General features: G+C 37.4%; 3 protein-coding genes across 3 annotated transcripts; 2 read left to right on the top strand and 1 right to left on the bottom strand.

Moving 5' to 3' along the window:
* Positions 1-11,862, top strand: ankmy1 (ankyrin repeat and MYND domain containing 1). Its single transcript, XM_088004683.1, has 19 exons — positions 1-272; positions 342-488; positions 597-791; positions 901-1,139; positions 1,531-1,747; positions 2,763-2,924; positions 3,127-3,299; positions 4,777-5,074; positions 5,155-5,336; positions 6,261-6,432; positions 7,810-7,950; positions 8,037-8,144; positions 8,225-8,332; positions 8,411-8,533; positions 9,433-9,534; positions 9,624-9,789; positions 10,399-10,462; positions 10,548-10,702; positions 11,642-11,862. Exons 1-19 carry the CDS (start codon positions 78-80, stop codon positions 11,800-11,802), a joined length of 3,108 nt encoding a protein of 1,035 aa, XP_087860809.1. The 5' UTR covers positions 1-77; the 3' UTR covers positions 11,803-11,862.
* Positions 11,863-12,016: 154 nt separating this feature from the next.
* On the bottom strand, positions 12,017-18,314 carry LOC106928984 (E3 ubiquitin-protein ligase RNF14-like). Its single transcript, XM_088004681.1, has 7 exons — positions 17,646-18,314; positions 17,126-17,256; positions 15,962-16,474; positions 15,306-15,384; positions 14,522-14,734; positions 14,039-14,211; positions 12,017-13,366 (listed from the first exon to the last, which is right to left on the bottom strand). The coding sequence occupies exons 1-7, from the start codon at positions 17,797-17,799 to the stop codon at positions 13,292-13,294; spliced, it is 1,338 nt and encodes a 445-aa protein (XP_087860807.1). The 5' UTR covers positions 17,800-18,314; the 3' UTR covers positions 12,017-13,291.
* Positions 18,315-18,352: 38 nt separating this feature from the next.
* Positions 18,353-23,895, top strand: LOC106928982 (E3 ubiquitin-protein ligase RNF14-like). Its single transcript, XM_088004682.1, has 7 exons — positions 18,353-18,824; positions 19,214-19,344; positions 19,996-20,508; positions 21,381-21,459; positions 22,113-22,316; positions 23,012-23,184; positions 23,277-23,895. The coding sequence occupies exons 1-7, from the start codon at positions 18,671-18,673 to the stop codon at positions 23,337-23,339; spliced, it is 1,317 nt and encodes a 438-aa protein (XP_087860808.1). The 5' UTR covers positions 18,353-18,670; the 3' UTR covers positions 23,340-23,895.
* The last annotated feature ends 1,709 nt before the right edge of the window (positions 23,896-25,604 follow it).

Here is a 25,604-nt window from a genome sequence, read left to right on the forward strand (position 1 = left end):
GATAAACAAAAATGTATCTCTAGCTGCAGTCTAAGATATTGATTATCACATTAAAACAAATCCAAGAAGCAGGAACAATGGCAGAAATGCCGTCAAGCAGTGAAGGTGTCCCAGACACGGAGGGGGAAGGCAGCAGTAGAGTCGCTGTCTTCGGCGAGGAGAAGCGAGAAGGCTTCGGTGTTCAGGAGTGGCCTGACGGGTCAAAATATGAGGGCGAATTTTTAGACGATTTCAAACATGGAAAAGGGCGCTACAGCTGGAAAAACGGCGAGGTAACGTGAAATTACAGCTTCGCCAACTGCCAGTGTTTCATTTTCTAAGTTTCCTGTTGATTTTTGTAGTTCTATGAGGGGTTTTTCTACAAGGACTTCAAACATGGCGATGGGGAGTACAGCTGGCCCTCTGGTCACAAGTTCATTGGCAAGTTCTACCTAAACAGAAAGGAAGGATATGGATGTTTAATCTACCCAGGTGGAGCCATCTTTCAGGTGAGCCTGCAATATTTTTTAACTATTTCATTCATTTATTTTTTTTTTATTTTTAAAAAGAAGTGAATTCTGTAGAAAAAAAAGCATGTTCTCCTTCCACATATTCAGGGTTTGTACCACAGTGACCACAGGTTTGGTCCAGGTGTTCTCACTTATCCAGATGGGAACCAGGATGTGGGCCTGTGGATCGGGCAGCGCCTGCTAAAACTCTGCTCCTCTTTAGAAGAAGGCTTTAGTCTGCTCAATTTTCCAGATTATGCTGCATTCATGCAGTCCTCTCATCGTGAGCATTTTTTCATTCAGGTATGTGCTGTCATGTTTTTGCTTCAATATCCCTTTCAGGCTTACATTTAAAACATAATAAACTCTGTTACCTTCTGTCCTGTCACGTCTGTTTCTAACCCGTCTTCAGTCAGACGTAGACGAAGATCTGCTATCAGACGAAAGCTTCATCTATCCACCCGGCATCGAGAGGTACTCCACAGATGGCGACCACTTGCCGCTTCCTCCTGGAAGGAAAAGAGAGTTGGATCGAGTTTTTCACGGTGAAAAGTGGGAGCCAGAAGCCCGTCCATACCAGGGGTACAAAAGGGATCCTCTCTCTGCGTTCCCTGTGCACATCCGTATGAAGGCTAACATACACGAACACAGGTTGGAGACCATTACAGTGAAGTCGGCCCCCCAACCTTCTTCAGATCTAACAAAATTGGTGTCAAATGTTTGTGACACGTTAGTGCAGCAAAAATTTTTGTTTGTGCAGCTATCATTTTAAAGATAATAAAAAGATTCAGGAGATCATTAGAGGTCAACCACCCTGCCTTCACTCACATTTACCAAATCAACTCAACTCTGTTTATGCAGCACAAAATTTCCTTTGTGCTGCTTTTGCTTTGAAAATATTGATAATGACCTCTGATGACCTTTAAAGCATAAACGTTTGACACCAACTTTGTTAGCCTTGATGAAGGTGGGAACCGACTTCACAAGTTCGTTGTACTGAGAGGAAGCATCTGTTTCACCTCTACCTGTGTGTTTGTTTCAGGCTGCAGGCTGAAACTGTCGACTGGAACGTTGCAGGGGTCCTCTCTCTGAAGGGGGACAGCTTTGGCCCCAAAGGGCCTCTGGAGGTCACCTCAGAGCTGCTGATTCAGCACAGCTTCAGAGGGGAGCTGCGCGCTGTGTCACAGATCCTCCAAAACGGCGCCGTCTACCCGGACGTAGCCGACGCACGAGGACAAACCGCGCTCATCGCTGCAACCGTAACATCTCCCAGTTTGAGTTTTCCTCCTCTGCAGGGCCGTGTCTAGGGTTTTTTTTTCCCTCAGGGGCACAAACAGAACAATGGTGGCAAAATGAGATTTCAATTTCATCTAAATGAACTGTGGGCCGAAATTTGAGAAACTAAATTTCTTATTTGCCCAAACAAAACTACAACGGAGTATTAGGTCCAAACTAAGAAAAAATGAAAACATAAATTATGAGAATAAAGTTGTACTATTACGAGAAGAAAGTTTCAATACTATGAGAATGAAGTTTAAATTATTGAGAATAAAGTTATAGTAATATGAGAAAAAAGTCAAAAATATTTTGTGAATAAATATTCTTGTAATATTTACAAGAATAATGTTGAAATAATATGAGAATAAAGTTATAATGATATGAGAAAAAAGTAAAAAATATTTTGAGAGTAAAAGTTGTAGTAAAAATTGTTTATCTTCGTAATATTTACGAAGATAAAGCGATAGCATTACAAGAATAAACTTGTATGACAGTAAAGTTGAAACAATATAAAAAGAAACTCATAATATTACAAAAAATATTCTCATATTTAAGAGAAAAAAGTTTTAAAAATGTGAGAAAAAGGCATAGAATTATGAGAATAAAGTCCAAAATATTACACAAATGAAGCTGAAATAATATGAAAATATAACAATATGATATTAAATATTATATTAAAATAAAAAACATACATTTTGAGAATAAAGTCATAATACTATGACTCTATTCCCATAATTTAATTTTTTTATTTCTTAGCATGGCCCTAAAACTCCACCTTACAAAACACATAAATCTGTTTAACTTGTGAAAACTGTAGTAGATTTGTTTGTTCCAGGCTCATTTTTCAAGTTTTATTTAGTTATCAAAGTCGTTCTACTCTGGATGGGATGTAAAAGAATCGTCTTTTTGCTGTCCAGCGTTGAAATTTCCTAATGTGAACGATAGCATCCAGCGGGTCCATCGTCTCATATATGTTTTTGTATCTCCACCTGTCAGGTAAACTGCAATAATGATGTGATCCACCTGCTGCTGGATGGCGGTGCTGATATTGACAAGATGAACAACGAAGGAATGAGCGCCCTGGCTGTGTGCAACGTCCTCTACTATCCCTTTGAGTCTCTGAGGTCGACTCTGATCGAGCCGCCCACTGACACGCCGGTAAGACAACGCATTGCCGTGCTGGGAGAGATGGACTTTTGGGACTATTGTGACAATAATAAAAATGACAATAAGAGCTATTTATTACTTCTTTTTTAGGTGGATGATTGTGACTGTGTGTCACAGCAATTCTAACCCCACAAACACAAATGCTGCTCTTGAAAAACATTCCCATTTGTGCTTTTCTGTCTTGTGTCGTAAGGTTTCGATGTCTCCGCCTGGTGAGACCAGCTCTCCGATCAACCAGACTGACGACCCATCGAAGTCGCTGGACCTGAACACCGAATCACAGATTACTGACATGGATCAGAACCAGGACTTGAATCTGAATCAGAATAATACGGACCAAAGCAGCCCAAGCCAGCTCACCGAGCAGTAAGCCTGCACCTACACGTTCACCTCATGCTGATTTACAGATATTTCATCAGTAGAAACCTTCTGTTTACTGTTTAAAAGCTGTTTGGAGAATACGCCAGGGCTGCAGCTGTTATTTTAGTGTTCTTCTATTTATTATTCTGATGATTAATAAAAAATAATAATTGGCACATTTTGCTGATTTCTTATTGAACCACTTCTGAATATTTTATATTAGAAATACATTAAAACTATTAATTTTAAATAAGAAAATAAACATCTTATTACCTGAATTCCTGGATCATTTGTATCTATAGCAATAAATCAATTAATCACACAATAAATTAAAACAAACTCGATAATTTCCATTTGCACAATTTATCGTTTTTCTCTTTTCTCTCTTTTTACCAAAAACTGAATGACTAAAGTCTTTGGTCTGGTGTTTTGGTCTCAGTTGGCCCCTTTCTTTAAGGGACAATTTTGTTTACAGAGACTTTGTGATTCATTTTATTTGTTGTTTTGTTTATATATTTTAGATATTTAAAATGTCTTCCAGTTCCAGTGTTAAATTTTTGATGGAATTTAAAGTTTATTGATCTTTGAGAATGTGCTCCTGTTTTATTCTGCCATTATTACCATTATATTACTTGAAAATGGTCTCAACTCAACAATATTATAGTTTATTGCAATAACTTCTGGGACAATTTATCATCCAGGATCTGCAGATAAAAAATACTCCTGTCATCAACAATGATTAAAAAAATAATTTATTGATCCCAAAGGGAAATTAAATGTTGTTGTAACTCATATTAATTATTAATTCAGAATATTCAGAGTTATTGTAGATGGTGGCAGCTGTTGGCAGAAAAGATCTCCTGTAGCAGTCTGTAGTACGGCCAATTTGAAGAAGCCTCTGACTAAAGACACTGCTCTGAATATAAAAGCAATTTCAGAAAAATTGCTTTTTATATATATATCTGTATCCTTCAGTTTGTGATTAATCATTTACTAAATTGGTTGACCATTATTTCAACAATTGATTAATTACAATTAATCATTTCAGCCCTTGTTGCAAATAATGCACATAACTCACTTTTTACTTCAGGTTTAATCATTCTTTGCACTTGCAAGAATTAAAAAACCATCAAAGCAAAGAACAAAACAAAACAAATCACTAAGCCATTATGTAAATTTAAGGTGTGATTCACTGTCTTTGAGTCTGGGGCATATTTTGCCTTAATGTTTTGAGTCTGTATACTCCAGTTAATGATTAATTCATTACTAAATTAGTTGACGATTAATTCAATGACAGATTAATCACGATTAATCACAATGAATCATTTCAGTTCCTTGTATTGTCATTTCCTTTAACCTTAGCTCTTCGTGCAGGTGCTAAGTGTGTGTGTTTGTGTGTGTATACACGAGCATGCAAGTATCTAAAACAGATTGAGGAAAACACAAAATGATTTATTCCCAAAGGTATTTATTTTGTTTGCAGGGCATCTGAAGAACCGCCTGTACATGTCTCACATGGTCAAAATGATGAAATCCCTGCAGACTCTGAGCAGCTTCAGGAGGAGAGGAAAGAGACAGGAATGGATGAAGGCTACGATGCCACAGAGAAATCTGGAGACGAGCAGAGTATTAGAGAGGATGTGGAAAGTGAGCTAGAGAAGCTAAAGGATGAGCTCAACAGAGATGTGGAGAATTTAACCGAGAGTGAAAACAGAGAAGTCAACGTTCAAGAGTTGGGTGAACACATTTCTCTGGGGAGTGAGCAGGATGTCCCAGCCGAGGTAGCAGGACAGTCATGCTGAACCCATCCCCCTTTGTTTTCTATGTGTTTTTCTGAGAGCTGTGATTCTGTCTGCAGCAGGGCGAAGACCACGATCTGACCCGGAATCAGAGCCTTGACTCCTCCTTTTCCATCCGCAGCAGAGACATTTCTGAATCAGAAGAGACGCTGCAGCAGTCAGCTGAGCTGCTGACTTTAGCTAAGCGAACCCCGCAGTGTGACTCACAGGAGATTATACGCAAAATGACTCTCAAGGAAATCGAGTCAGTGATCATTCCCCCCTCACATGCTGCTCCTTTGTTCTAGGTCTAATGGTGATAATGTGATCTGTGCAGGGTCTCTTAAACTCATGTCTAAAATTAAAACCTTAAAATGTATTTAAAAAGTTGGCCTTGCAGTTTTAGGACCACTTTTTTCTCAGAATTTTTACCTTAATCTCAAAATTCTGAGATTAAAGTCAGAATTCTGAAAAAAAAGGTCAGAATTCTGAGATTAAAGTCAGAATTCTGAGAGAAAAAAAATCAGTATTCAGAGATAAAGTCAGAATTTTTTTTCAGTAGCTCTAATTTTTTGTACAAACATGTTAAACACAGATCTTAAATTTTCCCATAGCAGGATTATTTCATCTTGTATGTAGTTTTTGTTCTTTCAGGACTTTTCTGTCAGGCCAAGTGATGTGCAGACATCATTGTGTTCTGTACTACAGTGTTTTAGGACCATTGTAGACAGAAAAAATACAGAAGTAAATTTACACTAAAAAACTCAAATATTGTTAGCCTAATCTCTGTCATTTTCTCGAGAAAAAAAATTCAGTTTCAAAAGTCTAAAATTACTGACTTTTCTAACTCAGAAATTTATATTTTTTTCTAGAAAATTTCTGAGCTTAAGCTCTAACGTTTTTTGGCAGAAATGTACTCCTTTTTTGTACTGCGTCATCGTAGTCCTGTGCTCCTGTGACAGGAGACGGCTCACTTGCTGCTAATTTTTAGCTAGCTAGCTAGAGCTAGCTTTCTTCCTATTAATAGCGGATATGCGCAAATGTATCACCAGCTGGCTGGACGGTGTTCATTTTTGCTACTTGTTTACATTTGCTCAGAAATTTGCTTTGAGCTGACATTAAAAATGTTTTTAAAAGTCTAAAATGTAACTTGTTAACACCGGCAGAACCCCTGTTTGTGCTCGGCTAGGCCCCGTGTTCGTTTAACAACCCTGAAGCTGTTACTGGATCGTGGAGCCGACCCCAACTGCTGCAGGGTCCCAATGCCCGTCCTGTTTTTGCCCATAATGGCGGGCGACACTGAGGTCGTCCATAAATTGCTCATGTGTGGAGCTCGTACTGATATTCGCCTTCCAATGAAGGTAGGAATCTCCTATGTAAATTATATATATTTTTAGTGGGAACTCGAAATTAATGTTGTGATTGAGGATCAAGACTGGGAGCAAGTGTGTGAAAATGGACATAAACTGACTAAGAGTCCAACATGGAAAGAATTTTATTGGAAAGTAATCGTTAGATATTTCAAAACACCATGTATTATTTCAAAATTTGATCAAGCTAAATCAAATTTGTGCTGGAGACAGTGTGGACTAGTCGGAGATCACACTCATATCTTCTGGGATTGTCCAAAGATTAAAACGCTCTGAGAGGGAATTAGAGAGGAAATTTCAAATATTTTACACATTTATATTGAATGGAACCCCTTGTCTTTGTTCTGGGAGTACCCCCAAGTAATTTATTAAGTTAAGACAACCGGTACTTGTTTGGAATCCTTGTACACCTAGCCAAAAAAATGATAACAGTAGGTTGGTATAAACGTTTACCCCCTACTATAAATCAATGGAAAGAGAGACTATTGAGCGTTTATACAATGGAGAAAATAACAGCAAAACTAAACATGTCCACTGATTTATTTAAGAAATGGCTGAACCCTTTGATAACATATTTGCAGTTAACATTGTAGCAAGTAAAACAAATGTAAACACAGGTATACTCTTTATATGTATATCTAACATATGTCTCTGTTAAGATGCAGGCAAAGGTTACGGGAGGAAGATCTTCCCTTTATTTCATATTTCATGTTTATAGTCCATTTGTAGCCTGTGTTTTATATTCCACTGATGGAGAAAAGACTCCTTGGAACTTCAGCTCACCGAATCGTTCGGATGTTCTTGTTCAACTGATTTGTTTGGTTGTACTGGAAATTGATGTTTGTGATTTAATGTGCTAATTATTGAATTTGAATGCAGAACTAATAAAATAAAGTCTTTGTTAAAAATATATATATATATTTTTTAAACTCGAAAATCTTTGTAAAACAGTAGGTAGGGATTTTTCAAGCTATAGAAGTGGCATTCCACACTACACATGAACACGCACAGAAAAGAACAGAAACAACATCATGAAAAATGCAGAATTAAGGAAAACTTTGATTTTGTTGATTTTTTTTGTCTTAAACATATAATGTATATTTTATTTTACAGTCCTGGCTTAATTACTTTAGCACAGTTAGCTGCTAATGTAATTAGCATTAATCAATTACCAAATTGGCTGACGATTATTTCAATAATCGATTAATCACAATTAATCTGATTAATCATTTCAGCCCTCGTGAGATTATGTTACTAACGATTAATTTAATTTGGAGTGTAATAGTAGATCATATACTTTAAGTAATTTGTAGTTTATCTCAGACTTGATTCCCTCCAACATGCCGGGTTTTTTCTTCCTTTCTGTAGAATAAAGGGTTTTATCCCCTCCATGTTGCTGCAGCGTTGCACGGTTCTGAAGGTGCACAAATCACTGAAATGCTTTTGCACGCTATCACCGAACCCGACTCTCGGGCATGTGACCAGGAAGAGATCTACCAACCGGATATGGTGCATGTTTACGTTCACCTTTTAACATACTCCCCTGTTTAATAAAGGAGGTAAAGTGTAAAGTTAGTATTTTTCTGTCTTTTCAGGCCTTCATGGTGGATAAAGAGTGGGAGGACGTGACTGAGGACATGCATCTGAAAGACGGGGGCCGAACTGCCCTGCACATAGCCTGCCAGAGAGATGGGGACTACTCGGTCTGGGACAACAGTTCACACATTCACAGCTGTACTCATCCTTAGTCATATGAAATGTATTTTATTTGTGTGTTTTGCAGAATGCCTGTAAAGTGGTGGAGCTCCTGCTCTCCCACGGAGCCAGCACCGACCTCCTCTGGAGCGGACACTCTCCCCTCTCCTTGGCCATAGCGAGCGGCAATGACGAGGTACCGCCGCCCCCCTCCGTCAGGGCAGCGGTTGCATAAATTTAAGACTCGTCATGTTGCCCTCTTGTCTTCACTCAGGCAGTGGAGGAGATCTTGAAGGCAGGCGCAGATCCTAACTTGCGTCTGGGCTGGAGGGTGGGCAGTGCTCTCTGCGCCCTCGCCAACTTCAACTACCGCTTAGGTGGCAACAGAATCAAAGTGGTAAACTCAAACGTAGAGATGTATTTTAAAATAAATGCAAATTTACATTTAGTTGTGATTTCTCACCATAAGGAGTTACACTGCAAAAACACAAAATCCTATAAAGTATTTTTGGTCTAGTTGCCAGTGCAAATATCTTAGTACAAACTAAGATAAAACTAACTCACAACTGATTTTTCGGCAAGATATAGGAACTTGTTTTAAGTAAATAATTCCTTAATATTGATGAAACAGTACTAGTTATAGGTGAAGTAATCTGCTAGTGGAACAGCACATTTTCCCCATATTATCAGTTAAAATGTCTTATTCCACCTGCAGATTATTTCACCAATAACTAGTATTTTTTAATCAATATTAATTAATTATTGACATAAAACATTTCATTTCATTAGCTGTAAGTGGAAAATCATCATAATTAATAGAAATAAAGACTTTTAATCATCCATATGTTTAGAAATAATGTATAAAATGTGATAAAGTTCCTGGAATAAGTGAAGGATTAAAATATGTCAGCTATCCACTGCAAAAACTCAAAACCTTACTAAGTATTTTTGTCTAGTTCAGAGTACAGATATCTTAGTGCAGCTGAAATAAGACAAAATTCACTTAAAAGCAGCTTTTCTTGTGTTGCTCTGTGATGGGTTGCAATCTGTCCAGATTGTGTCCTGTATGGAGCTAAATTGGGGCCATAAAGTTTGTAAAAAATAAAATAAAACTGAAACAGAAAAAAATAAACTGAATTAAAAAAGTGTTGAAACTTAAAAGATTTTTTTTTTTTCAGTTTAAAAAATTTTGGCCTCAATTTAGCTCCATAACTAAATTGCTCTCCCCCTTAACAGACAAGCGAGTGTAAATAATGTATGGCTGATGTAATAAGATAAAATTATGTGTCTTTATAGCTTGACATGTTAGCCGAGGCTGATGCTAATATCCTGATGCAAGTTCCAGTGGGCGAAGGGGTGGGAACCGCTATCGACTTTGCATACCACTCCTTCCAGCTGGTAACCCTGTTGCACCATCTAATAATTCGCCTCTGGAGGTTAAAAGTGATTTGAGTTGCTGCATGTGCTTCCATCTGAATATGCTGTAGGATGTCCGTTTTGCTCGCACTCCTTTCCACGCCTTGAACATGCAGGAGAGGGCTATAATAAAGAAATGGCGCCATCTTCTGACTCTGATGGCGGATCTGTTGAGGAAGAGTGCTGCTCTGGAGGAGAGGAAGACTCTAGAACTGGAGCAATCCCTTCAACCGACTGGTAAGTGCAACATTTTATTTGCAAAACGTATGCAAGTTATTTTTTTCTGTAAAGTAATTTAAGAGTAAGTGGATTAAGTAAGTAGTAGATTAAGAGTTAGTAGATTAATCAGTTAATTATTATAATAACTAGGTTGATCTAAAACTGCTACTTGAGAAGTTCTGGGTAGAACATACTTTCAGGCAAAGGTTTTTTTTGTCTGTAATGCAAAATGTATATATTTTTTGTACAATTTTGGCTTAATTATTGCTCTGCGTATGTTATTCTTTCAGCAGATTTTTGAGTCTGGATACTCTAATGATTAATGGATGACTAAGTTAGTTTATTATTTACAATTAATGTGATTAATTGATTCAGTGCTAGATATATTTTTAGGTTTATGCAAACTTTTCCAATGTTCTGATGTCAGAATATAATTCTGTAAGTCCTGGACTTTGTGTATATGCTCTTATTTGACATAATATGTCCCCTTTAAATATTCAGATGTCCACACACACACACACAGAGTCATAGGTTGTTATCATTTCTAATGATAACTTGACTTGTGTGGCATGTATGAGGGTTTTTTAGTTGTAATAGTGACTAATTAAACACTAATAACACCCACAGCTCCAGAGGACGAGACCCCAGGCAAGCGTACCGCCTCAGGAAAAACGCCACCCAAGCCTCCGAGGTACACACTATTTTTATATCCTTCCTCTTCAATCCGCCTTTCACACTGCACTTCTCAAACCCCGCGACTGTAAATCCTTCCTCAGGCCGCCGGTGTTAAAGTTCTGCTATCACTGCGGCCGCTCTGTGCTTGTGAAGCTGGCGATTTGTGGCCGTTGCCAGAGGGTGTACTTCTGCTCCAAGTCCTGCAAAATGAAATCCTGGGATGAAAATCACAAGGAGGAGTGTCTCCAGATGGCAGGTGAGAATCCACAGATATCAACATAACCGCAGTAAACCTACATAGAATATGAAATTTAGGACATGGACACCCTGAGGAGAAGAAGTTTAATTAAATTGGGCTTAGAAACTAATAAGAAAATACTACTAACATGTTGGACTGTGTGAGACGTCACATTTATGGTTTTTGGAGATTTAATTTTTGGAAAATCTGGATTTTTTTTTTTTTGTCACCAATGTGCTTCTTGGGTTTCCATAGTTACAAGACATGTCAGCACGCCCAGGGCGGCCATCTTGGTTGACAAGCATTTATACAGCTTTTATTCAATTGGACTTTGAATTTGGGTCAACTCTACAACAAAACATAAGGATCAGGCTTTATTATTATTATTTTTAGAATAAAATCTTATTACTAGAATAAAGTCATAATATAAGGAGAATGAAGTAGTAAATTTATGAGAACTCCAACATCAAAAATAAAAAAAGTTAATTAAATCTTTTTTTTCTCATTAAAATTGTTTTTTATGTATCTCGTTTGTTTTGCTACCTGTTTACTGAGCCCAAACTCAACACATTTGGGTTTTTCCCCCTATTTTTTCTGTTGTCAGTTAATTTCCTGTTGTTATATTTAAAGGCAAGAAAGTTAAAAAAACCAAAAAAAAACACTTTTTTCTTATAATTTTAAGACCTGGTAAAATTGCAGCTGTATTCTGCTAATGTTATATTCTACACAGAAAGGAATGATTGAAATAAAAGGCACTTTTAGAAAATATTTTCTGCCATTTGTAATTTTGTTTTTGGGAAAAGAAATAGATTAAAATCACGTGGTATGAAAAAAATTGGAGCTATTTCACCCAGCCTGACTAAAATGTCAATATTGGATTAATAAATAATGTAAAATATGTATTATTGTTCAGGTGAGTAGTGTTTTTGACTTGTCTTTCTTTTTCTTTAAATGCAGCCTATCTCGATGCCCATCGGAAGAGATCTTCGTTTAAACCGCGCAAACCGAAAACCGTAACCATCATAAGATACAAGCCGGAACCGCCCAAACCTCTGACCAAGGCGCAGCAGGCCATGGCGAACCAGATCTACCTGAAGGAAAACTACAGTCTCATCTGACGGGTTTAAATGCTTTGAAAAGTAGCTGTTATTTTTAAATTAAAGTAATTTGAACTTAAATGCAGTTGTGCCATTAACAACAGTTCTCTTAGTAAGAACTATTTTATGATCTGTCTGTCTGAAGACATGTAGATCATACATGTCTTCCTTCTTTGATTTATTTTCCATAATTTTAAAAATGTCAAACCAAAGAAATACACAGAAATCTCAGGACTAAGCCATTTTTGTATTTGTTTTATTTTTTAATACATGTTGATCTTGATGTAGTTTTGTTTCACCTCTGTTATAAATTTCTGTTAAATGTTGGGAATTTAGGGAATTTTATTATGTCTGCAGAGGCGTTGGGGTATAAGTGGTGCACTTAAATATTTCCTATTGTGATAATTTTTTTTTTACATTTATTCATGGTTTCAAATAAAAAATTAAATTTTTTAACATTGTTTTCTTATAGGCAATAGTGGATTAAATGATGCTCTCTGAAATAAAAACTCAGACTTCACAGACTGTAAAAGTTATAAATAAATATAAACGTGGATGTAAATTTTTATAAATGGATAAGAAAATATTTGCAGTAAATTTAAACTTATTTTTCTGTTTAAACTTTATTGATGATTAGTTTATTATTGACTCAAGGGATCAACTGACGATTATTTTAGTGATCAATTATTCGGACAATCAGCTAAAAAAATTGCCACATTCTGCTGATCAAGGCAATTAACTTTCTTATACAATAGAAAAACATTAAAAGATGGAAATAAATAACTGAATTCTTTTTTTAAAAAAATATAATACATATTGCCTACAAATCAGTAACATATTATTCCTTCAGTGAACGCTTAATCATTTGGAGCAAAGGATGCATCTGCAGCTAAATAATACTTTTAACATCAATATGTGAAAAACCCAACTCTTTCTGCTTGGCTTAACATAAATATAGTGTATGGCTGATCAGTTTATTGTTTTGTTTGGATAAACTAATCAATAATTGGATAACAAAAGTACTTACTAAGAAGTTTTTTTTACAGAATTTGAGCTAAAACTGGGTCACGTGACAGTTTTAGCTTCACCTGGTTCAAATTCTGTATAAAGCACATTTGCTATCCAGTTATGGTATGGTGTCAACAATATTATCGTTTATTGCAATAACTTCTAGGACAATTTATCATCCAGCTAAGATTGTTATTGTGACTGACCTAGTTACTGCAATTTAGGCAAAATATTTTTATTTTATTATTTAAAGAAGGAATTTAATTTTTTGTTTATTTGCATCTTTTAATGTATTTCAAATATTGTACAAAAAAAGATGGTTGAATAAAAAAATCTGCAGAATGGGACAATTTTGAAAAATCTGATTAACTGATTAATCATCTGAGTAATACACAAAAAAAATAATCGCCTAAATTTAATCCAGTATAACTAATAGTATAATCACTGTAGTATAATATTTTGAAATATGCATAAATAGACTTGAAGAGCATTTCTTAAGATCCTAAAAGGGCCCCAGATTCCAGTCAAACCGCCGGCGACAATGAGCGCAAAGCAGAATGCTGCATCCGCCTTCCTTCTGCAACACAAACAATATTACATTACATTTGGAGAAAATGGGTTGCATGAAATACTAGCTGCGTTTCCATTAACCATACAACTGCGCAAATTGAAATTACGAAAATAAATTCGCTGAATAGAAACACGGCAATTTAGGAGGGATAAAAGTTTTTGCATTTTGGGATGAGGTGGTTTTTCAGCCGTAAACTGCAATGGAAATATCGTCGCATCTGACGAGTGACTTGATCAACAACCGCATGTTACTACGGAAACCACAAAGACGACAACAGGACGGAGTCTTCCTCGTTGTTTGTAGTTTTTTTTTTTATTTCTCTCTTTTCTCGGACAGCTGGCTGGCTGCACAGTTCATAAAAGGCTGTGCCATATGAACGTGTTGAATCCATGGCGCTTTTGTAAAATGGGAGACTACAGTTTCCCCAAAATCGGCGTAAGCCGCCGACGTCTCTTCTGGTAACAGTTTACGTACATCGGCGCCATGTTTTGTAATGACTTACCGCGTGAACAAGCTTATTCACGCGTGATTTTAATTTCATTTTGTATGTAATGGAAACACCGTAGTGAAATTGTGTTTTTTCGACTTTAGCAGAATATTGACATGTATTTGCGAACATTTATAAAGAAAACGCAGTTAGTTAGAAAGTAACCTTTAAGCCGTTGTAACAGAACGTACCTGTATTGGGGAAAAGCAGTGAGGACAGGGTTTAGTATTAACTGTTATCCATTTGTCGCTAACATGCTTCTCAACGGTATGTAGAAGCGTTTGGCGGCCATATCTTCTCTCCAGGAGGTGAAGCCGCTCCTTGCTACCAGTGGAATAATCATCCATAAGCGCCCTCATCCCCTCTGGTAAAAAAAGAAGAAAAAATAGAAAATATCCGGGGTCTCATTGCGGCCTGCTGGGAATGCTAATGCTTGTTAGCGTAGCCACCGATAACGGTGGATAAACAGTTTTTCTGTAACGGTAAGTTGTTTCTCCGCCATCAGCAGCGAATACATGAAACATCCATCTTTTCCATCATTGAACATTTTTCACCAAATTGTAAACGACAATTTATGAGTCATTCCACAAGTGTCATATTACGCAATTAGAACACAAACTTGATAAAGTATAAATTAACAAATTATTTTTAAACAGTAAGAATGTAAATTGTACCATCCGTCTGTGGTGGTTTTATCAGTAGATCTTCACTCGTCTCTTCAGGTTTGTGAGGTTCTTTAGGTTCTTCGTAGCATTTGCTTGTTCCATGGTATGTTTTGTTGCAGTTTGCGCAGAAAGCAAAGCTGCAGACAGAGCACATTGCTGCAAGGCTGGACTTCTCCAGAATCACAGCAGAACCGCAAGTGAGCCGAGGACAATACGTGATGTCTAAAAGTAAAAACATTCATGATGTAGTTTTCATTTAACTCTGAAATGTATCTGTGTTCTTATCTGTCAGATGTAGTGAAATGTGACCCATTATACTTCCTTGAACAGGTTCGGGAAATGGTACAGATGATAAACAAGAATGCAGCAAGTGGATTGTATATTTAAGTCACCAACAAAACTCTTCCAGCTGCCACTGTACATGGTAAAACCAGCAAACCAAACTTGCTGAAGCTCTGCTGTGGTTGCTAGGTAACAGGCAGACCTCTGCTGTGGTTGCTAGGTAACAGGCAGACCTCTGCTGTGGTTGCTAGGTAACGGCAGAGTGCTTGTGGAATGTGTCTGCTGATTTGTGACATTACATTCAAAAGCTGCTTTGAAACAGCTCATTTTCCAGACACCAAAAACTCGAACTTATTGCCAGAAAATGGCAAGATGCTTTTTATTATTTCTATTTTTTTAAAAGCAGTTTTGCTGCTTTTAGAAGCAGAAAATGAAACGCAAAAAGGTAAAAAAAAAAAAAAGTGTACACAGTGTGTTTTGCATAATAGGTCTCTATTATAGAAAGGCATACCAGGCATGAAGTCCAGGGTAGACTGTAGGAGAAGACGATCATATCTGTGAAAGAGCTCCTCTCCTACAAGACTTTTCACCTGAAGGAGGCATTAGAGACGCACAGAAGGAAAAAGGTGAGAATAAAATTCTAGGAAGAACAGAAGTAATTGAAATGTATACGATGAATATATTTATTTTCACCAAAACAAACATAACAGAACAAAAATATTTTAAGTTTATGGCTCATTATAGCTATTAAATATGTAATTTAAAGAATTTTTTAAATATTTTTAAAGTATGTAACTTTTAGAATTTTTTCCCCATATATGTTGAATGTGTCTATGTTGTGACAGTTTAGCATGAGACAGATAATCTGTACAAAACAACAACTGAGAGCCTCTGCCTTCCCCCAACTCTTAACTAAAACCAACCAATCAGAGCCAAGAGGCAAGTCTTAGTCAATCACAATCTGATATGGCTTTGGTCAAGCAGCTAGCATAGCAAGTTGTAAATGCTAAGGGTAGTTAGCGCTGTAGCGTTAGCTTCCACTAGGTACCATCTTGGTATGCTGTGTTAGTGGAGCTAATGTTTATGGTTAGCGCTTTAACGTTAGCTTCCACTAACTGCAGCATTTTTTGAATCGATTTTATCAGAGCGTCTCAAAATGCGGCGTACCTGTGCAGGCGTCGGCGTGGCAGAGCAGTCTACCTGAGGACAGGTAACGCCACGGACGTTCCCCTCCGTAATCTGTGCTTTCCAGAACTCGTCGAGACAGACCCGGCAGAAGATGTGGCCGCACTCGTACAGCTGAACGCACTCGGACCCGAGCCGGCTCGAGAAGCACACGCCGCAGTCAAACGGCGTGGCGGCAAACACCTTTTCTTTCTGCTCTGCATCGTGGATCAAAATCTGGGACAGGAGAATCTGAGACGCAGTCAAAGAGACACCAGAGTCACTTTGGTCTTCGTTTGGAGGGACGACTTCCTGTCCGGCCGGAACAGACGCAGGAAGTTCAGATCTGTCTGCAGCTGAGGAAGAATCGATCTGCTCAGAAGGAAGCTCCAGCAGATTGTGGATGTCCAGGTGCTTCAGGGCTTCCTCTCTCAGAAACTGGATCCAGGAGAAGAGCACCACAGCGCCCCCAGTGGCCTGGTAGAGATCTGTGAGCCGATCACTCAGGGAAGTTAGCTGAGACAGAGAAACAAAAAATAATTTAATCCATGGTTTGGAGGGATTTTACGACGGCGTATTAAGGCCGTTATAGATAGAAAAGAAGGGAATAAATTTCTGCCAAAAAACTCTTCCGTCGTTAATTTTTTTCAGATTAATCTCAGAATTTCGATAATTCAAGTATTTGCTAGAAACAACTCAGAAGTGTTTAGATTAATCTCTGAAATTTTTTAGAAAAAAACATAAGATTTTGATTATCTTCGACATTTAAAACTAAATTTCCGCCTTGTTTCTAATCGCAACTGAGTCTCAAAAGTCAAAGATTTTTCAAAATGTTCAAGATTAATCTAAAACTTGCAGAATTTTTCACTGAAAATTAATTCATTTTTTAAATCAACAATAATCCTAATCCACCGGCGTAGTATTTTCAGTTCTTAGAGGTTTGCATATATTTTCCTCTTTTCTTGTAGGTTCATTTTCAGTGTGGACTTTGACTGGATGCAGAAAATGCTGACTAGGAATAAATTTCACACCCTCGTTTTTGGCGCCCCTGTAGCGCAGCGCCCCTCCCTATACGTCACATATAGTGGATACCTTTTTATTTGTTGTGTGACTGATCCCCAGCACATTGTTTCAGAAGTTTTTCCACCATTGTCATTTATTTATTACCTGCGGGTGTGTCAGCCAGCTGCAGGTCAGAGTGAAGGAGGGAGGGGCAGAGGACGGGTAATCTCCAGGAAGTTCAAAGGTCAGAAGCAGCGGTGGAAGGAAAGAGACGTCATACTGCCTTATTGTTCCACCTAGTCGGAAGAAAAAATAACAATTTAAAGACACTAATATTTACCTATTATGTAAACAGTCATGTCTGGTTTTATGTTTGCTTCCACAAAGATAGTTTAGAAATGTTTTAATTCTTTTCCAGACAACCCCCCCCAAGAATAATAATGTGGCATTAAAATAAATTCATTTTTTTCCTGTTTTTGAAAATGGTCAAAGATCCCTTAGTCATATCTCGACAGTAACTGATTAAAATGTATATTTTAAGGTTGTTTTTTATTAGATATTCTATTGTACTAGCTAACTTGAACACACCACGGAGTTAAACTGCTACCGTAAAAGCCAGTGTAGAAGCGCAGCTCCACATAACATCGCCCTTCTGCCCTATTTTGCTCAGTTTTCTGAACTGTACCGTGTTTTAAGAGCACAGTGAATCCCGCTGGCAGCTCCACGGAAACTCGGAATTCTCCGGCAGACTTCGACTCATTTCGGACTAACTCTTCCGAACCAAATATGCTCTGCAGGGCGAGCAGCTCGTCTTCCTGCTCCACCAAGTCCGTATTCATGAAGTCCAGAGACGCTAAATTATTCCGCCGCTGCTCAAAATGACAGCGAAGCAGCTTAAAATGTGTTATTTAAAAAAAAAAAAAAAAAAAAAAAAACTTCCTTCAACCAAATGATTAAAAATGGCAACAATGTTTAAAAATGGACTTAGTCTACATGCCAGCTGTTTGCTGTGTCTCCATCAGCTTCCTGGTCCATATGAGTCCGTCCCTCTCTGGACTCGCCTTAATAAACTCCAGTCTGATGCAAGGTTCGGGAATCAGCTGTAAAAACTCCACAGCGCGTCACTGTGGAAACTCGTCCCACGTGTTATTGTTTGCTTTCTAATACAGATTAAATCACTGCAGGAACATAAAACGGCCTAATGGATTATAAATCACTGAACAGCTTAGAGCTAAAATATGGAAAATGTCGCTTAAGTAAAAACTACTGGATGTTTTTTTGTCCCCATTCCTAATTAATTAAAGTAAAAGTAAAACAATGAATAAACTTTGTGTTGCACATGACATTAGGCCGTTTTATGTTCCTGCAGTGATTTAATCTGTATTAGAAAGCAAACAATAACACGTAGGACGAGTTTCCACAGTGACGCGCTGTGGAGTTTTTACAGCTGATTCCCGAACCTTGCATCAGACTGGAGTTTATTAAGGCGAGTCCAGAGAGGGACGGACTCATATGGACCAGGAAGCTGATGGAGACACAGCAAACAGCTGGCATGTAAACTAAGTCCATTTTTAAACATTGTAGCCATTTTTAATCATTTGGTTGAAGGAAGTTTTTTTTTTTTTTTTTTTTTTTTTTTAAATAACACATTTTAAGCTGCTTCGCTGTCATTTCGAGCAGCGGCGGAATAATTTAGCGTCTCTGGACTTCATGAATACGGACTTGGTGGAGCAGGAAGACGAGCTGCTCGCCCTGCAGAGCATATTTGGTTCGGAAGAGTTCGTCCGAAATGAGTCGAAGTCTGCCGGAGAATTCCGAGTTTCCGTGGAGCTGCCAGCGGGATTCACTGTGCTCTTAAAACACGGTACAGTTCAGAAAACTGAGCAAAATAGGGCAGAAGGGCGATGTTATGTGGAGCTGCGCTTCTACACTGGGTTTTACGGTAGCAGTTTAACTCCGTGGTGTGTTCAAGTTAGCTAGTACAATAGAATATCTAATAAAAAACAACCTTAAAATATACATTTTAATCAGTTACTGTCGAGATATGACTAAGGGATCTTTGACCATTTTCAAAAACAGGAAAAAAATGAATTTATTTTAATGCCACATTATTATTCTTGGGGGGGGTTGTCTGGAAAAGAATTAAAACATTTCTAAACTATCTTTGTGGAAGCAAACATAAAACCAGACATGACTGTTTACATAATAGGTAAATATTAGTGTCTTTAAATTGTTATTTTTTCTTCCGACTAGGTGGAACAATAAGGCAGTATGACGTCTCTTTCCTTCCACCGCTGCTTCTGACCTTTGAACTTCCTGGAGATTACCCGTCCTCTGCCCCTCCCTCCTTCACTCTGACCTGCAGCTGGCTGACACACCCGCAGGTAATAAATAAATGACAATGGTGGAAAAACTTCTGAAACAATGTGCTGGGGATCAGTCACACAACAAATAAAAAGGTATCCACTATATGTGACGTATAGGGAGGGGCGCTGCGCTACAGGGGCGCCAAAAACGAGGGTGTGAAATTTATTCCTAGTCAGCATTTTCTGCATCCAGTCAAAGTCCACACTGAAAATGAACCTACAAGAAAAGAGGAAAATATATGCAAACCTCTAAGAACTGAAAATACTACGCCGGTGGATTAGGATTATTGTTGATTTAAAAAATGAATTAATTTTCAGTGAAAAATTCTGCAAGTTTTAGATTAATCTTGAACATTTTGAAAAATCTTTGACTTTTGAGACTCAGTTGCGATTAGAAACAAGGCGGAAATTTAGTTTTAAATGTCGAAGATAATCAAAATCTTATGTTTTTTTCTAAAAAATTTCAGAGATTAATCTAAACACTTCTGAGTTGTTTCTAGCAAATACTTGAATTATCGAAATTCTGAGATTAATCTGAAAAAAATTAACGACGGAAGAGTTTTTTGGCAGAAATTTATTCCCTTCTTTTCTATCTATAACGGCCTTAATACGCCGTCGTAAAATCCCTCCAAACCATGGATTAAATTATTTTTTGTTTCTCTGTCTCAGCTAACTTCCCTGAGTGATCGGCTCACAGATCTCTACCAGGCCACTGGGGGCGCTGTGGTGCTCTTCTCCTGGATCCAGTTTCTGAGAGAGGAAGCCCTGAAGCACCTGGACATCCACAATCTGCTGGAGCTTCCTTCTGAGCAGATCGATTCTTCCTCAGCTGCAGACAGATCTGAACTTCCTGCGTCTGTTCCGGCCGGACAGGAAGTCGTCCCTCCAAACGAAGACCAAAGTGACTCTGGTGTCTCTTTGACTGCGTCTCAGATTCTCCTGTCCCAGATTTTGATCCACGATGCAGAGCAGAAAGAAAAGGTGTTTGCCGCCACGCCGTTTGACTGCGGCGTGTGCTTCTCGAGCCGGCTCGGGTCCGAGTGCGTTCAGCTGTACGAGTGCGGCCACATCTTCTGCCGGGTCTGTCTCGACGAGTTCTGGAAAGCACAGATTACGGAGGGGAACGTCCGTGGCGTTACCTGTCCTCAGGTAGACTGCTCTGCCACGCCGACGCCTGCACAGGTACGCCGCATTTTGAGACCCACCGACATAAAAAGGCAATCATACAATCAATTCAGAAGATTCTTAAAGCTACAGTTAGTGGAAGCTAATGCTAAAGCGCTAACCATAAACATCAGCTCCCCTAACGCTTCCACTATGGTGATACCTAGTGGAAGCTAACCTACAGCGCTAACTTCAACAATGTTGATTTTCACCATGTTCCAATGATACAACATGTATCATTGGATACAGCGCTTGACCAAAAATAGCCAATCAGAGCCAGGAGGCGGGTCTTAGCGAGGTCAGTCATCCTAATGTACTCACTGCTAAATGTGCTAATGGTGGAGAAACAACTTACTGTTACAGGAAACCATTTATCGGCCATGATCAGTGGCTATTCTAACATTAGCTCCACCATTACTATTCACAACATGCTATGCTAGCTGCTTGAGCAAAACCACTCCACATTGTGATTGGCAGCACTAAGACCCGCCTTCTAGCTCTGATTGGTTCTTTCGTTGTTTCTAGTTAGCATTGGGAGAAGGCAGAGGAGCTAAACTTGTATCACACCACACTGTCACAACAATGATAGTGATAGTTTCAACTAATATCTAAATATATATATATTATATATATATATATATATATATATATATATATATATATATATATATATATATATATATATATATGTAGTAGAAACGTTAATGCAACAAAGTATAAAGTTTTCATTATTTTTTTTTTATATTTCAATAGCTATAATGAGCCATACATTTACAGTGTTTTTCTTCCTTTTTGTATGTTTTGGTGAAAATAATTACATAAATCTCATACATACATAGAGTTTTATCCTCACTTTTTCCCCTTCTGTGCGTCTCTAATGCCTCCTTCAGGTGAAAAGTCTTGTAGGAGAGGAGCTCTTTCACAGATATGACCATCTTCTGCTACAGTCTACCCTGGGCGACATGCCTGGTATGCCTATATGTAATGGAGACCTATTATGCAAAACACACATCTTGGATGTTTTTGTGCTTCCATTTAGGTTTGAACTGCTTCTGAAAACAATCTAAATGTTTAAATACAAAACAGCCAGAAGTTTTCTGACAATAAGGTCATGTTTTTGGTGTCTGGAAAATGAGCCATTTCTAAAACCTCCTGAATGTAACGTCACAGATCACCAGGCACACGTTCCACCCCCGTTACCTAGCAACCATAGCAGAGTTCCACCCGTTACCTAGCAACCCAAGCTGAGCTCCAGCACATTTGGTCAGCTGGTTTTACTGCTGTATATGCTGTACAATGGCTGTTGGAAAACAAGAGTTTCCCATTGACTTAAAATCCAGTAACCTCTAGCTGCATTGTTGTTGGTTGTGAAGGAGGTTTCACTTCTGCTTTTCAAAGATGTACGGTTGTGTAATGGTGCATCTGTTTTTACATGCAAGTATAAACGTTGAGTTATTGTGCAAAAAATTTAATGAACATGTTTTGTATAAGCTATCCTATCCTGTTCAAGAAGCATTAGAGGTCACTTTTAATTGGCTCTATCAGAGATAAAAATTCAGATACATTTCAGTGTCAGGAAAACTACAGATGCTCATCTCTCATTTTTTATTTTTCATTTTTAGACATCATGTATTGTCCTCGGCCGACTTGCGGTTCTGCTGTGCTTCTGGAGAAGTCCAGCCCTGCAGCGATGTGCTCTGTCTGCAGCTTTGCTTTCTGTGTAGACTGCAAAAACACGTACCATGGAAGAAGCAAGTGCTATGAAGAACCTGACTTATCTACAGCGAAGAGTGAAGATCTGCTGATTGCTTTACCAAAGACAGGAGGTACATGGAAATATAAATTCTTCCTGTGAAAAAAAAAACAAAAAACTCTGTGCATCTGGAAAACCTGATGATTTGGTTGAACTTAAACGATTTGAGGAAACCATTTACCTTAAACCAGGGGTGTCCAAACTGTGGCCTGTGGGCCATTAATGGCACTTGGAACAATGCATGACAAATTTATACAGAAAAAGTCTGTGTGCACTGTCTGTTATAGCTGTGTGTTATTTTAAGTCAAATTAAGTAAGTAGGGCTATAAATATCTGACTCTTTACTAAAAAAAAAAAAACTACATTTTATTTTATTGAATTTGGTTAATACCAGGGTTTTTATTACTGGAAATAATCTAAATGTTTTTCTAGACCAAATAAACTGAAAACAAATATCCAAAATGTTGGTCCTTTTATTAAGACAAAAACTATTGCATGTTTAATTCTGATTTTTTTTTAAAAATCACAATAAAATTATTTTGGATTTAAGTTTGGAAAAAAATATGACAGATTGCTAAATACTTTCAACTTTGGGATTTGGGCCCATGTTTCAAAAAGTTCAAACACCACTCTGAAATAAATTAATGAAAATGAAATGAAATTCAGTCATATGATATAAATCGTTACCATTTAAAGACAAGACTGAATGTCCAAGTTGTGTTTCAAGATATATTTTATTTTTATTTTGTTTATTTTAATTTCTTCCAGACGGGATCCAGGCACTTATAGAGGAATATGCTAAAAGCGGCAAGAGAAAGCGTCGCCTCCTAGAAAACAAATATGGCCGTAAATTGTTTGTTTATACCTTCGAAAAGCATATTAGCGACAAATGGATAAGCGCCAACACCAAACCCTGCCCTCACTGTTTCTCCCCAATACAGGTACGTTTTGTTTTTAACAGCTTTAGATTCTCATTGTTTCAGGCAATCTGGTTCTGTTCTTCACATTATGTTGTTTTTTGTTTGTGTTGCAGAAATATTTCGGATGTAACCACATGTTTTGCATTCAATGTAAAGGGAAGTTTACGTGGCAGTGACGCTGTAGACTTGACTTTTTCTTTAGAGAAGTCTTTCTCAAACTTTGGACCGCGGCCGCCCCCTAGTGGCCGCCCAGGTACTGCATGTAAACGACCGTTTGTTTACTGTGACGTCAGCTCGAAATGCGACGCTACAGCTATCTTAGCAAAGGACAGTAATAATGGATCAAACCGGGTCACTCAAAAGAAAAACTGAAGATACCGGTGGAAAGAAATCAACGGCAGGAATACTGCAGAGGTGGGCAGAGAACTAAGATACTGTACTAAAGCAAGAGTAGTTCTACTTCGACGTATTTTTACTCAAGTAAACATAAAAAGTAGCTGTCCAAGAAATTAGGCAAGTAAAATAAAAAGGTATTTGGTGAAAAAGTACTGGGTAACTGATCAAATTACCATCATTTCATATTTAAAAATGATATAATCATATGGAAATTTAGGTATTTTAAGGACGAAAAAGACAATAATTCATATAAGTAACAAGAAATAAAATCAGGCAAAAGAAAAAATGTCCAAATCAGTTTCTTTCAATAAAAAAATAATACAATTTTAACAAAAACTGCAGGTGTGTGTCTGTGTCTGGTGAATCTTTGATTAAAACATGTTTGTTTTTCATTGAGGGGGTAGAAAATCCAGAAATTTTACTCAAGTAATAGTGAAAATACTTAATAATAAAATTACTTTTAATTGGCTAGTAGTAAAACACTCCTAAAACTATTTTTAAAAAAAGGTTACTCGGGTAAATGTTACTCCCCAGCTCTGTTTAAATGATCAGAGGAAGCCATTCCTGACTGATGTGTCATTCACTACAGATTTGATTCTTTTGAACAGCTCTTTGCCGTGAACGAGTCATTTGGTGAGAACTGTTAAATTTTTACGACTTTGCTTGCTTATAAGTCACACGTCAACAGCTATTGTTATTTTTATTTACTTAAAAATAAGGTAACACTTTATTTGAAGGGGGGTGAATAAGACTGTCATGACACTGTCATAAACATGACATAACACCTGTCATGCACATGAATAAGCCTTCATGAATATTAATGAATGTTGTCATAAAGCGTCTTTCGGTAAATTATGACACTTTTAATACAAAGTTGACATTATTCAAAATGTCTTTGTTATGACAACTTGACATTAACCAATAAATCATTACTGTTTAAACTTTACCTTTAATAACATAAAGTTACCTAATTTTTTAAAGTGCAATCAGTAATACTTTTATAACAAATTTATATAAGTAATGATTTCTTGGTTAATGTCAAGTTGTCATAACAAAGACATTTTGAATAATGTCAACTTTGTATTAAAAGTGTCATAATTTACCGAATGACGCTTTATGACAACAGTCATAAATATTTATGAAGACTTATTGATGTTCATGACAGGTGTTATGTCATGTTAATGAAAGTGTCATGACAGTCTTATTCACCCCCCTTCAAATAAAGTGTTACCAAAAATAATTTAATCTGAAAATAAAGACAACTAATAAAAATGTGTGGATATTTTTATATTTAATGGTGCAGAAGAGGATTTTTATTTCTGCCAAAGTAACTCAAGTATTTTTCTTTTATGATTCTAAATTACAAATAGTCCTAAAATGTTATTAATGCACATAACACAATAAGGCTCAACAGGAAGTAAGCTTGTGAAAATAAAACAGAATTTCATGATTTAACCTCAATTACTAAAAATGACGAAAATTAAAGCCAAAAAGCACATATAGTCTAAATATTTCTTATTTGTGTCTCTGACTCTGTTGGACCTCAGACTAGGAAGAAAAATAATTCTGACATGGATAAAGAACCTCATGCTGTTTCTGTTATAGTTAAACTGGAGTACACAGCATGAATTGCAGCTGTAATGTAATTAACTTCAGTCCTGCAGCCTCTCCCAGGATTTTATGACTGTTAGGACATGGAAGTCCAAAGGTTCAGGTCCATTATCTGAAGCCATTAGCAGAGCCAGTAGCTTCTCCGTCTCTTTAGCCATTAGCTCTAAGTCCAGACTGAAACGAACTGGAGCAGCATCAGTTTCCTTATGAAAGGAATCAACTCTAGTATTGGTATTTTTAGGTTTTAGTAAATCTTATTTTCAGTTAAAATTTTTGTGACAAAATGCTTGTTGTTTCAAACTACAAGATTTTGCAACGTTACAACAATTTGATAGTTTTCTGAGGAATGAGCTTTGCTAACCTGTTAGGGAAGAATCAAGGGAGAGAAGGAAAAGCTTATTTATAATTTCAGCAGTAAAACCAGATTTATTAAA

The sequence above is a fragment of the Poecilia mexicana genome, unplaced genomic scaffold, assembly GCF_051168715.1.
Source record: "Poecilia mexicana isolate PSO_F unplaced genomic scaffold, ASM5116871v1 scaffold_4, whole genome shotgun sequence".
Lineage (NCBI taxonomy): Eukaryota > Metazoa > Chordata > Actinopteri > Cyprinodontiformes > Poeciliidae > Poecilia > Poecilia mexicana.

What these genes read in the sequence shown, in the direction of transcription:
- ankmy1 (XM_088004683.1), top strand. Translation starts at nt 78, where the DNA reads ATGGCAGAAATGCCGTCAAGCAGTGAAGGTGTCCCAGACACGGAGGGG. An exon ending in GCTAACATACACGAACACAG is followed by an intron (nt 1,140 to 1,530) that starts GTTGGAGACCAT and finishes TGTTTGTTTCAG; the next exon opens with GCTGCAGGCTGAAACTGTCG. An exon ending in AGCAGGATGTCCCAGCCGAG is followed by an intron (nt 5,075 to 5,154) that starts GTAGCAGGACAG and finishes TGTCTGCAGCAG; the next exon opens with GGCGAAGACCACGATCTGAC.
- LOC106928984 (XM_088004681.1), bottom strand. Translation starts at nt 17,799, where the DNA reads ATGAATACGGACTTGGTGGAGCAGGAAGACGAGCTGCTCGCCCTGCAG. An exon ending in CCACGCCGACGCCTGCACAG is followed by an intron (nt 15,385 to 15,961) that starts GTACGCCGCATT and finishes TGCCTCCTTCAG; the next exon opens with GTGAAAAGTCTTGTAGGAGA. An exon ending in ACTGCTTTTCCCCAATACAG is followed by an intron (nt 13,367 to 14,038) that starts GTACGTTCTGTT and finishes TTTGTGTTGCAG; the next exon opens with AAGGAAGGCGGATGCAGCAT.
- LOC106928982 (XM_088004682.1), top strand. Translation starts at nt 18,671, where the DNA reads ATGAATACGGACTTGGTGGAGCAGGAAGACGAGCTGCTCGCCCTGCAG. An exon ending in CCACGCCGACGCCTGCACAG is followed by an intron (nt 20,509 to 21,380) that starts GTACGCCGCATT and finishes TGCCTCCTTCAG; the next exon opens with GTGAAAAGTCTTGTAGGAGA. An exon ending in TGCTTTACCAAAGACAGGAG is followed by an intron (nt 22,317 to 23,011) that starts GTACATGGAAAT and finishes AATTTCTTCCAG; the next exon opens with ACGGGATCCAGGCACTTATA.